At 41.0% G+C, this 13,814-nt stretch overlaps 1 protein-coding gene across 2 annotated transcripts in view; it reads right to left on the reverse strand.

The window, feature by feature from the left end:
• The window catches only part of COMMD1 (copper metabolism domain containing 1), a 65,301-nt gene that overhangs the window by 8,972 nt on the left and 42,515 nt on the right, over nucleotides 1-13,814 (reverse strand). The window contains exon 3 of one of the 2 annotated variants that reach the window (XM_053380376.1): nucleotides 7,713-7,742. The exons of the other annotated variant lie outside the window; for it this stretch is intronic. Coding sequence (XP_053236351.1) covers nucleotides 7,728-7,742 — 15 coding nt within the window. The 3' untranslated portion in view covers nucleotides 7,713-7,727. Of the gene's footprint in view, nucleotides 1-7,712; nucleotides 7,743-13,814 lie in introns of those variants that run through there. 2 annotated transcript variants of the gene reach the window in all.

A 13,814-nucleotide genomic window follows, 5' to 3' on the forward strand; every position in this document is an offset into this window, starting at 1 on the left:
TTTTTTATGGAAAGTTACCTTTGCCCTGTGTGTTTCAAATTTAAAATATGTATTAATTTTTAAGAAGTACACTACAATTGTCATATAGGAAGGTAACATGAAATGCTGTTCATTAACATGGCGTTTAAGGTTTATAGGGAGCAATTCCCTGAGTAGAGATGTGTAGGATTGTGCTATAAGGCAGCTACAAAAAGTCCAGCGCCAGTGAACGCCCTCACATTTGTGATTCTCCATCTCATGTTTCTCTACATTATTGAAAAAGGGAGTTTTGTCATTATCACTTGGAACAGCTCCCCTCTCTGTGTTGCTAGGACACGGGTCATCCATAATTGATTTGGATTAGCTAGTTTTTAGAGCTGGATGTTTCAATATAAATAAAAACTGTTAAAATATCCTATTCAAAAGTTTGCAGCATTAGCAGTGATGACATGGAAAGACCATGAAACAGAAGGTAATAATCTAAACACGAGAAAAACGACCACATGCCAGAGCCCCATGCCACTTGGTATGTGCACAGAGACTTGAGACCTTTATTTCTTAAACACTGGCCACCAAACAATGCTACACTAAAGGTTTTTTTTTAAACATAAAGGCGTCAGGGGCATAGGGTGACTATATTTCATGAATATTGTTTACTTCTAAACAAGAAGTAGTCCAGGATGTACATATGGAGACCATTGTCTGCATCCTTAAGGGTTTGGATTGCATCCAAGTCAGAAATGTTTGGTGGCAACCCAATCAGAAATTTCTCAATGTGGCATGGAGATCTGCAGTAAAGTTTTTCATCTGTCAGGCTGATCTTGTTTAGCCCAAAGCTGTTCAGTACTCAGTGTGGGCTTTGCATGTATTTCAAGTGAGCAAGCAAAAGAACATTTGCAGGGCTCTCACCTCGCATTCCCCATCTCAAGGGGTCCACCAAGATTACCTAGGGCAGGAAAAGAGGGATGTGATGGCAAAGGGTCTCCACTTCCTCGGTGGAGCACCCTTTTCTACCAAGGAAAGGACTGGAATGAGTAGTCCCAAGGGGAGTGTGACAATGTTTGCATCAGTTCTTCCACCTCTGTATGAGGTGGCATCAATTGAAACAGGAAGCAGGAAGCACTTTCTGACACCTTGGCAATCTGGCATCAAATAACGTTACAGACGAAGCATTTGCTGAAAACAAAGTAATGTCTCGGAGCTTGCCATAGTCAGGTGATGGTGGCAGGGGAGGGCAAACACCAATGAGTGGGAGGACTCCATTGTGATTGATAGGTGAAACTTGTAATCAGAGGGAATTATTATACCAAGAAAGTAAATCTTTTTTTTCCAGCCCCGAAAATCAACTTTAGAAAGTGTCTACCACTAAAGTCTGTCCCTATTTATCTGTATTTTGGCAGATTTCTTACTCAGTGTCACCCCTCTCAGGTCTGCACTTTTCAGACCAATTTTCCACAGTGCTTCCTTTCTCATTGACTATAAAACTGTAACATTTGCTCTTGTGGCTTAATCTTCTTGCCTTCAGAATGGGTCCCGTGCCGACTTTGTTTGTTTAGTTGTTTAGTCGTGTCTGACTCTTCTTGAATTCATGCTGGTAGCTTCGAGAACACTGTCCAACCATCTCATCCTCTGTCGTCCCCTTCTCCTTGTGCCCTCAATCTTTCCCAACATCAGGGTCTTTTCCAGGGAGTCTTCTCTTTTCATGATGTGGCCAAAGTACTGGAGCCTCAGCTTCAGGATCTGTCCTTCCAGTGAGCACTCAGGGCTGATTTCCTTAAGAATGGGTTTGATCTTCTTGCAGTCCATGGGACTCTCAGGAGTCTCCTCCAACACCATAATTCAAAAGCATCAATTCTTCGGTGATCAGCCTTCTTTATGCTAATTTTATTCAATTCTGTGACAAGATTAAAAAGTATAGGCACTTCTTTAAAACACACACATTCAAAACTTTAAAAGTGATCAGCACAAAACCCCCTGTAATTAGGTAAGCTAGTAGGCCTGCAACCATCATCCACTTCCGTTAAAAAGAAAAAAAATTATAGCTCGATAGACCCTGAGCTACATCAAACTGAGGCAGGCTGTTTTCCAAAGCCCCAAATTGGGGTTCAAACAAAATTTGGTGGTTGGTGCACACCCCTGCTAATTATTTGTATAAAGAAGTCAAAGTAATTAAGATACAATTGTACCCTTAATGTCTGAAAGATTAATAATATAAAGAATGCTGCAGAAGTCCTGAGAAGGAACTTAGCTATGCAATAGCTGAGTGAATATTTGCACAGTGTTCTTTGAAGTAAATGAGGACTAATAAGGCAATTATGCCCAGTTCAGCTTTGATGACATCCTCTGGCATAGAATCCTAAAACTCAATTATGGTTTATATATAATTACATACTGCTTCCTTTTACCATTCTAAATTAATTACATATCAATGTCATTGATTTTCATTCTTCTCATTATTCTCTCTTATATTTGAACCGAGAACGCCTGTTATTTCTTGCTTACATGTGCTGTTGAGCGGTTTCTACACAATGGTGAAAGTAACCTTCTAGGATAGTTTCACTGTTTGTACCAAGGAGAGAAAACTCATTTTGCTGCTTTTAGGGCAAAGCTTGCTCTTCTTTTTACTCTGAAAGGGCCTGCAAGCTCATTGTGTTCTTTAAACAATTAAAAATGCCATTTGTATAGGAAAGGAAAGGAAAGGAATGAGTAAAATGTGGAATCCTTATCAGATTCTAGAAGTGGAAGGAATACCACCAAGCCCATTTATTTAGCTAGATAAAGGCTGTAAAGTGCTTTGCAGTCTGAAAGTATGTGCACCCAAGAACACTTAGATTGAATTACTTGGGCCTTAACCCCCCCACCCCTGTTGTGGATTTTAATGGATGGGACATGGTTTTGAAACTATTAGTAACTGTGAGCACAAAACACAAAAGCTATTAGCTAAGTATTCCAAATGGGCAGCAACAAAATGCGAACTTGTGTGCTTATTAGGACTGCAATTATGGAAGATGACGGGAGTAGTTTTTATTTTTGCTGTTGTATCTGCCTGAAGAAAGAACTGTAAATTATGGAAACAATACTTGATCTTTTAGCTACATGCCTCAGATAATTTTTGATGAAAATGAGTGTTGCTGCTAATAATAAGTGTTGCATAACTTGCAACACATTTAATATACCTATTATAGTATCACACTAGACTAGAGAAAAGGGGTTGGCCCCTGAATTTCTAACAGCCCTTTTCCGACCACATGGCAGCAGTCGCTCTTTCCCCCCAAAACCTCATCAAAAATAAAGTATCACCTGTCCCAGAAAGAAAAACTTACTGTTTGTGATTTTATCATATGAACATTTAAGTTCTTTTTGCACTGCAGACGTAAGAGCAAAAACAAATATTACTGATATAAAACCAGCAGAATACCCTTCCATATTCTTCACAAGGTAGAAGATTCAGAGACTTCTGTCAGGTTGCCCACTGAAAGGTGTACAGCTTAACACAGATAATTTTCCTTGACTGGAGTGGTTGTCAGTAGCCGTCCTTATCTTTAAAGCCAAACAGCATGATGGAACATTTTGTGTAGGAATGGAAAGGCATTAAAACTAAAACAAATACAAAAGAGCCAACAGTTAAATTAGGCAGTGTAAGCCAGTAACCCTGCTGGCAATCTACAGAGACAATGCTTTCAAAGCTGGAATAAGCATTTGGAGTGCTGCTCCCATTAAAGTAAACAAACACACATTAGAATTGAATAAAATTATTCTGGCAGAAGAGCCAGAGCTGCATTTTGTTACTTCCATTTTCTCAAGTGTTTTCCTGGAAGCACACACAAAGAGCCCTGCTGTGTCCGCCACTGGGGAGTCAAGACGGGATTGCGCTTGAAGTCTCTTCACTATAAACACAAAAGCTGTGTAGATATTGTTGTTTTTGGGGAAGCCATGGGAGCCTAAATTCCAGTTTCCTGGCTTTGTAGAGCTTGAGCCAGCACAAGAAAACCTTAACTCTGATTTGTTACCTGGCATTAATAAATGCATTTCCCTGAAACAAAATACTGGGGTTGGTTAAACACAAGAGTTCTGTAAATATTAATTGTGTAATACAACTGATAGTTCTCAAAGCTACAAGCATGTCCATTCGCACTCCAAACTCTAAACTGAACTGCAGCCCATTGTGAAGGGCACACATCAAGAACAGTGTTACTGCTGGATAAAGTTTGGATCAGATCCTAACAATTTATGTGGAAATTCTTCAGTTTGGCTGTGTATGTTTACATGTTTTCTTTACTGTCTGACTACTTGGTTACGGTGCAGTTATATTCCCCCCCCCCCCCGTGTTGTAAGTTGCCTTGTGCATGGTTTGAACTGTGGACAGGTGGCATACACATAAAACCATGTATGTATGTATGCATGTATGTATGTATGTATGTATGTAACAATAATGCTTATTTTAAACTGCTAACCACATAGCAATTCTTTTCTGAAAGAAAAAAGAAAAGGAGCAATTTAAATCCCATTATATTCAGTAGGCTAGCATAGGCAAATCTGGTTTAGATCTGGAAGACACCTCCAAAACCTAGGAGCGAGGGGGCCCATTATTATTATTATTATTATTATTATTATTATTATTACTACTACTACTACTACTACTATCCCACCCTTTCCTCTCAGAGAAGCCCAGGATGGCAGATATTAATTTAATAGTTTCCATAGTTTAGCCATCAAATGCTTGAGTAAACAGGAATGTTTTTAATAGTGAGGGAGACTGACAAAGCTCACCAGAGCGGGCATTCCACAAACAGAGCCACCACAGAGAAGGCCCTGTCACGGGTCAACCAGGCAGCAGCCAGAGGCGGTGCCACCAACAGGGCTCTTGTGTGGATCGTAATTAATGAACTTGAAAAGCAACTGTATAGCAAACTCCTCTCTCACACCCAACAGCACAGGTTCACTGGTATAAGCCCCTGCATGTGACTCTAGAGAAACAGGAAAAAAGACTCAGCAGGTTATGGGATAATAGAAATAGTGACGACCAACACAAGGAAGCCATAACTGGCCTGGGGTTTGATATAGATCTCATATAACCCCTATTTTAAAACAGCTGCAGTGATTGCCGGTTGGTTTCCAGGTGCCATTCAAGGTGCTCACATTAGTCTTTAAAGCAACTTAGACCCCAGATATCTGAAAGACCGTCTCCTTCCCTGCAGACCCTCTCCTCTCTGACGGCAAGGTGCGAAGGAGATCTCTTGGTAGTTCTGCCACCCTCAGAAGAGGGCAATCTGTGACAGCCGCTTACTTGTGGAACTCCTTCCCCACAGACATGCACCTGGCACCTTCACTGTGCAGCTTTTGGCAGATGTGTGCCTTCAGGACTCCTCCTGATGTTGTATTTTAAATTGTGGTCACCCCCTGGGACCTTATGGTGAATGGTGGGACATATATTAAAATGATAATAATAATAATCCTTTGGTAGCTCAGTCAGTATAGCATAATCTCAGGGTTGTGTTTGAGCCTCACACTGAGCAAAATATTCTGGCATTGCAGGGGGTTGGACTAGATGACCCTGGTGGTGGTCCCTTTCAGCTCTACAATTCTATGATTCTATAAGCAAAGCAAAGCAAAGCAAAGCATGCATATACTTCATATACATTATGCCCAGGGAGGAGACAAAGGCTGTACAATAGTAGCTTATATAAGGACTCCCAGTAACTAGTAAATTAAGAGCTGGGTGTACAGCTATGTTTGTGCAGATGTGAGATTAAAAAATAAAACTGAAATATGATAAAAATCCTCAGCACATTTTGCCGTATGGTAATTAGGCAAAGCACAAGTGAAAATGTTTCAGATTATTTTTCGTCAGAGTGTATTAAAACCACTGGGATGTGGGGTTATGAATAAGCTCTGAAACAGGCTAATGAAAAAGCATAATTTAGTCTCAGCCTCTTTCACCTCTGCTTAGAGACCAGCACTGGCTATTATTATTATTATTATTATTATTATTATTATTATTATTATATATTTATACCCTGCCTTTTACCCTGTCGAGATTCAAGGCGGCTTACAGATAAAAGCATCAAAAGCTAAAAAGATACTGGGGGGAAATCGTTAAAAAAAATTAAGCATTAATAGAATTAAAACTACGTATTTTTCACTCGATAACACGCACCTGACCATAACACGCACATAGTTTTTAGAGGAGGAAAACAAGAAAAAAGGTGTTCTGAACGAAACAGTGGATGTCTAATTTTTGTGGTTCATGCTGTGGCCACAGACATGTGATTTGATGGTGAGTTTGGGGTAGCCCAATGCAAAAATCCTGAGAATCCATGTCGATCTGTGCTTTGTAACCACATTTTTGTACCATTGCAGCCCCAGGCAACAGTGGGTGCGTGAGTTTTTTTGGTGCAGGCTGTAGCCATGGACATGCTATGTGATCTGATGGTGAATCTGGGGTGACCCAATGCAAAGATCCTGAGGATTCATGTGGATCCATGCTTTGTAACCATGTTTTTGTACCACTGCAGCCCCAGGCAACAGTGGGTGCGTGATTTTTTTGGTGCAGGCTGTAGCCATGGGCATGCTATGTGATCTGATGGTGAATCTGGGGTGACCCAATGCAAAGATCCTGAGGATCCACGTGGATCCGTGCTTTGTAACCACGTTTTTGCACCATTGCAGCCCTGTTTTTGCATCAGATCATTGCTATGTGATCTGATGGTGAATTTGGGGTGACCCAATGCAAAGATCCTGAGGATCCATGTGGATCCGTGCTTTGTAACCACGTTTTAAGTGGGGAGGGAAGGAAAAACATAGAAGGGACAAGGAGCACGAGAGGGGTGTGCGGAGAAGCAGCTGGCTAAGAATGCAAGAGAGGGGTTTAAAGGGGGGGGGAAGGAAGGCAAAAGTCCCCCCCACCCAAGCCAGCTCGCGCTCTCTCTCTCTCTCTCTCTCTCCTGCATGTTTCCCGCTGCCTGCGAGTCCCTAGACACAGCAGCAGCAGCACCGGAGCACGGAGAGGAATTAGAGGGAAGGACGCTCTGCTTTCCCCTCTGCTTGCCTGGAGGGGAGGGGATTTGCCTGCTCTTTGTTCCGTTTGAGCAAACACAGTAACAAAACAGAAGAGGGTGGGCAGTAAGACCCTGAGGCAGATTGCAGGAAAGCAGCAGCCTCCTCTCCTCTGTGATGGCGCGATATGATTTTTGCCTGATTTTTGCCCTGTACTTGGGACAGTCAGCTCCAGGGACCACACATTCGCTCAATAACACGCACAGACATTTCCCCTTACTTTTTAGGAGAAAAAATCTGCGTGTTATAGAGGGAAAAATACGGTATATACTTATTAAAATATGTTTAAAAACATGAAATAATTACAGTAAAAACAGTAAAAACACCATGGCCCCAGCCCATTCATTAAAAGCAGTCACTTCTAAAAAGCCTGTTGGAACTCCCTCCCTACTGGCACCAGGCAGACACCTTTGCTGAAGCCCTTTTGGCACCTGCACCTTTTAAAAACATTTTTGTTTGGCAGGCCTATCTAGGTATGTAGAGGTTGGCATGTATTTTTTATCTGTTTACAGCTTAACTGTTGGTTAGAGTTTCTATCTACAGTCAAGCAATATATTTTGTTAAATAAACACATAAAGTAAATAATGGAAAATGTAATGTATTAAAAATACAGCAACGATACACTGAGCACGTTTTAGTGAAGATTGTTCTCACTGATATTCTCTGTCAACAATGGTGTTACCCAGCTCTCTTTAGATATAAATATTCTGGAAAAAGAAAAAAATGAAAGAAAATGAACTTGAAGGTACAGAAAGAAGGGTGGAAGCTTCAGTTCTGCAGAGACATCTGTGTGGGCAGACTTTTCTCTTAAACCTGTGCTGAATATCACAGCACACAAAAGGCCTAGGGACCCACCCACACAGATCCTGTTGTCCTTGCTCATGGTCTGTATTTTCATTAAACATATAATTCATAATTTGTTGCACAAAGTAAGATCAGCTAAAGTATGGGATCTACACTATAATACTGTTCTTTCAGTGTCTTAAAGAAATTGAGCCAATAAAACGGGGCACATCAAAAATCTTTTAGCACCATGTTTGAAAAGCAGCTTTCCCAGAACAAGCTTTCCTACAAACTGCAATATTTCAATTTGGGGAATTAAGACAATGAAGTTTGCCTTCTTCTTTGACACCAGTTTTTGTATCCATAAGACAATAGAAGAGAAAAACAATTTAATTATCCTCTATGCCAGGAAGGAGGTCCAGGTCTGTATTCATAAAACATCTGCTTTTCAAGAGGGATAGCTATGTTTGCAAGTGGATCTATATTGACAAACCAAGGTTTGTGATCAGCTAGGAAACCAGAGACAGAAACTGTGATTTGCAAACTGTTGCTTGGCTGAATGTCTGAATTGACAAGTGATAGTTATAACCACAGTTCTGCTTCTAGAGATTTCTGAATAATGGATAAGAAAGTGAACTGAACTTATGAAACTGTCCTGAGGATGGAAAACATAAACAAAAAGGAAGCTTAAAATCCATGCCTATTATATACTTGGAAGCTCAGACTCTGGCCAGTGCCCAGGTCACATATCACAGTAAAGCATAATTAATAGCTTACAATGAATGTGTCTTTCTGGGTGGTTTTCTCTTCTCAATTTGCAAACTGCTATTGCATGGATGAAACAAATGACAATCTGTGGCTTAGTGTTACATCTGAAACAAGAATTGTAGCTTATTTTGCTTTGAGCTTGAGGCTCTCAGTTGTTTTAAGGCTGATGAAACTGCATCAGGTACAGCAAGAGACTCTTTTGTTCTAGCCACACACGTTGATTGCAGAGTGTAATTTGATAGTAAAGGCACAGAAAACTGATAGTCTACCAACAATTGACCAATGGAAGAAGAAGATCTGGGACATAATGATCATTAATAAAGTAATGAGATATAAGCAACTATGGGATGGAAGGATGCAGGCAAAATAAAATTTTCAACCAAATTGAACAGAGCTTCTTTTGCATTGGAATCAATATAAAATAGATGAATCTGTTATTTTAGATATATAAAGTATGACGTAAGTATGTGTATGTATAATATTGTACCTAAATACAAAATAAAAAACTAAATATTAAGCTATTTTTAAAAGGGATACTGGTTTCTTTGAATTTTAGAATCTGGTTAAGAGAGTTCCACTAAATGCTGCTCTGAATCCAGCCCTATGATGGGGAGTTGGGACACAGCTTATCTGCAATCACATTCATCCTGGGACACACCAGTTAAGATCCCATTGTGACAAAGCACTTCATAAATGCAAGATATGAAATGGAGACCCTTCTTAATTCCACCTGTGTACTAAGTGCTCTGAAGTGTGATGGTTATTATTTTCAAGTCTGTGGGTGTTCTATTCTTCTAAATCTTTTGCTGAAGTAACAATGGCTATCTCCTGAAAAGAACTTCCTTTAAAAATCCATCTATAGGCTTTCTCATCAGTCAACTGAAATTATTATTTCAGTACGGTAAAAATCATTTTGAACACTTTGTCCTTCAAGTTACCACGTCTGTTTTTCTCTCTTGTCTTTGTGTTTACTAAGCTATTTTTTGCACAGCTTTTATAATATCATCTACTAGTGATTGCTTAAGTTCTCTAACAAACCCTCTTCTCAAACCTTTCACTGAACTTTTGAAAATCACACTTCTTGCATACAAATCTCTCATTTCTGCTGCAGCCTGCTGAAGATAGAAACATTGGAAAGTGAAAATTGAAGTGATTTAACATGCCCACATTTCATTGCATGCCTGGACTGGACAACCACCTTCCTTTCTGTTCAGAACAGAGAGGTGCAAAGTGTTGTTCTCCCTACGTAAGTGTTGTGGTGGTTAATATACTGTCAGCCTCTTTCGCTGCTACTTGTAAGGGCCAAGTGAGCATGTTCATCCCATTTTGTGGCCACTTTTTCAAAATTCCACACTGGCTCAAAAACAAAGGCAACTTCACATTTAATCACTGTGAAAACATAGTTGGCTTTTATATCTTTAGGTTATAAAACTTCAGGTTCAAAGAATGTAGCCATTCCCACCCCTGCTGCCCACTAAACATAGTCAAAAGTGGAGAAGAATGCCAGTACCAAATGCCGCCATCTATTGTTGCCCCTGATAAAGAGAGGTGGATTTACTGTCTTTGTGCACAGAGTTTCAATTAGCTATCATGTCTAACAGCTATGAATTTGTTGAATTCTTTTCTGAAGCTAGTGGTCATCAAAGTAACAACATTCATTAAGCTATTTGTTAGGACTCGACTGTCTGTTTCCTAAAATCATAGAGCACATGTAAAACTCAGATAAATACACGTTTGTTTGTTTTTGTATTTGTTTTCTTCTTCTTCTTTTATTTTGGTGAAGTAAAATCATAAATAAATAAGAATAAAAATGTGCACCCCACCACCGAGACCATTCCATTGTAACTATCCAACCTCCCAAAATTTCAACACCTCTTGCGATGGTTTGACCCCTTTCCATTTTAACAGTACAAATTCTACAAACACCTTCTATATCTCCTCAAAATCGTTTCTCCTGCATATTCCCCGTCTCACCTTAATGGTACATGTTAATTTATCATTAATAGCTACATCCCACACCTCTTTATACCATTCTTCCATTTTATATTCTGCTTGCCCCTTCCATCTTCCTAGCTATTATAATTTGTGCAGCTGTCAATGAATTTGTGAGCAAGTCCTTCATAGCCTGTGAACCTTCCACCCCATCGTAAATTGATAATAATGCTACCTCTGGACTTTTGGTCAGCTTTATCCCAGTGATTTCTGTTAGCTCCTTAAACAGATATATACAGTGGCGTAGCGTGGGTTGTCAGCACCCGGGGCAAGGCAAGTAATTTGCGCCCCCTAACCCGTGGATTTGCGCCCCCTAACTCATGGATTTGCCCTAACCCCAGATGTTGTGCCCGGTGCGGCCGGCCCCCCTGCACCCCCCACGCTACACCACTGGATATATACACATGTTGAAAGTATCTTATTTCGAAAAGAGGCAGATCTTACCACTACATACTCCTTACTTATTACAGATATGAGCAACTGTCAAACAGAAAAACTAACCTCTCCTGATGTAGCCCATGATAAATTATCAGCATACATAATCTACCCAATGAAAACGTACATCTCCCCAAAGTTTTACAATCATCATATCTGCAGAGCTTTAAATGGAGTTACTAGCTGCTTGCCAAGTTGCCTAATAGCAGCTTCTGGGGGCCAAAGTGTATCGAAATGACCAGCTGTGGTCAATTCCCTGTTCTGGTGCCCTGCAGCTGTGTGAGTGCTGATTTTCTTGTGGGTAGTGATGTGAGGTGAGAATATTTTCCGGAGAATAGTCTCTGCTAGAAAATTCTCCGGAGAATATTCTCCACAAACTGTAAATTCTGTGTCGTCGACACAGCTGCTTTAAATGTACACAACTCATTAATCGAGAATATTCTCGAGAATATTCTCCAAAAGAATATTCTGGAGAATTTAACATCACTACTTGAGGGTTCATCCCACAGCACTGCTGTAACATTTAAAGATCTGACTGTAGGTCCTAACCAGGCGTCAGCAAACTTACCGCGCCTTGGGCCGGTGTCTCCAGCGCCGATTGTGCAGCGGGCCTGAGGGCGGGGGAGCGCGTGCCCATACGCACGCGCACACGCTATTTCTGGTGCACTTCCGGGTCGGAGGAGCATCGGAAATAGCTTGTGCGCATGTGAACGGGCCTCCTTTGACCCAGATGTGCACAGGAAATAACGCTTGCGCACAAGCTATTTCCGGTGCTCCTCTGACCTGGAAGTGGGCAGCCGCGCAGCGCCAGTAAGAGCGGGCAGCAGCAGCGGGGGTCGCTGCGGGCTGGATAAACGAGTCCCTCGGGCCTTATCCAGCCCGCGACCCTTAGTTTGGGGACCCCTGGTCCTAACCATACCATGGTTGCTCATGCAGAATCTCATTAGAGGCAGATGCTGTGTGCCAAGGACCTGTGTGACTGCCCCCCTCCCCGCATAATGGCGAACCTTTAATCATTACAGCAATCCTGCGGAAGCCATCAGTTCCAATGCTTCTGCTGTAATGCATATGAAGTGCCTGAAATTGTTCAGATTGTATGATAAACAGCAGGGGAGCACCTGAGGCAAAAAGCCCCCCTCCTGCATCCTTGCCTCTGGATGGTATCCTCAAGGGAAAGTCCTTGCAGAACCTTGCCATCAGGAAAGGGTGTGTTGTAGCTCCACATCCTGAGTTTCACCTTGCTAACAACCCTGGCTTTAAACTGCATTGTCATTCAGAAAGAGAGAAGTGAACTCAACTTTCAGCCAAACTAAGGATGTGGTTGTCCTCTTTTTCCTGTCAGCATGTACAAATGTAACTGGTGAAGATTTTGCTATCATTTCATCTCAACACGAGGGACAGCTGCTAAATTGTCACCTATCTTGTAGATGCTAGACAAAACTAGAGTCCTACCAGAAAATAGGATTTTGTTACTTGGTTGCATAATTAATTGGAAAGAATAATTTTAGAAAACAATTTCCCCTAAAATATAGATTAAATCTTTTATAATGATTAGCAGCCATGTGTTCATACCAGCTGGCAAAAATCCTCTTAATATTTGGCTTGGACCATACAGTACTCTGATCTCTCTCACTTCATGTGACTATAGAGCATCCCTGATAAGAGCATACTCACTTTAAACCCTTTAATTACAATCAATCTGTTGAAAGGTAAAGTCCATTTTGATGACACTGTGGAAAGCTTTCACTTCATTAAACTGACAGCAGACAAATTTCCAGTAAATATCTGATCAATTTTTCTGTAACACATGGCAAGCTTAAAGCACATAATTTCAGAAAAGCCTTAAGCTTTCCATTACTTTGTATAACATATAGAAGTCAGCCATGTTTTAAGGCTCTTTTTAATTTTGTTTTTATTTATTGTTATATTTCTGTGAGAGTTGCCTTGAGTGCTGCCTTTTTCAATATAGAAAGGTCTATAGAACAGATCTAATCAACATTCATGCTTCATTTTAAAATTTGAACAAAACTGCAAAATGCTTCCCCCGCCCCCAGCCCCGCAAGCTCCCAGCCCCGCAAGCTCTGGGACCCGTTCTGGGGGCTGCTGCCCACAAGCCTTGCGAGCCCGGGGGAAAAAAAAATCCCCCCCCTTTATTCCCCCCTCCCAAATCTGGGTGCGTCCTATGGGCCGGTGCGTCCTATAGGGCGAAAAATACGGTACATTCTTCTCCCAAACTATGGCCTCTTAAACTGTGTTTAAACTGGGGGGTTGATTTTGTTTGTTATTGTGATATGTATTTCTGTGTTTTTATACTGTAACTGCCCTGTCATCTTTGGATGAAGTGTGGTATAGAAATTTAATTAACAACGATAATAGCAACAAGAACCACAGACAATTGAAGTGGACAGTGCTCACTTGAAATTAATGTCCTTTAGATCGATCAATCAGATTGATAGTAGCCTGTCCAGGTGCATAATAAAGCTCTTGAGCTGAACTGCCTCCTAGTCATTCATGTTCTGGAAGTTCTTATTCCCTAAACATGAAGAATTAGCTTCCGTTGTGCATAGGTCTATATCCCAAGAATGCATGGCAACAGCAAGCTGGAAGTCCACAACCAGGCCAGTATGACAAATAACCTTCCCACATGCTTTGTTCCTGGCCTCTAAAATTTTGAACACAGCAACTCCAGCTAGGCATCATTTGTTTTAGTTTTATTTATTATTTTAAAGGTTCCTGCATTGCCTCTCTGTGCAAGCTGTCAGGTAGCAAGCACCTATGCCTGCTTGGTCAACCTTTTTAAG

The sequence above is a fragment of the Podarcis raffonei genome, chromosome 3 (genome assembly GCF_027172205.1).
Source record: "Podarcis raffonei isolate rPodRaf1 chromosome 3, rPodRaf1.pri, whole genome shotgun sequence".
NCBI lineage: Eukaryota > Metazoa > Chordata > Lepidosauria > Squamata > Lacertidae > Podarcis > Podarcis raffonei.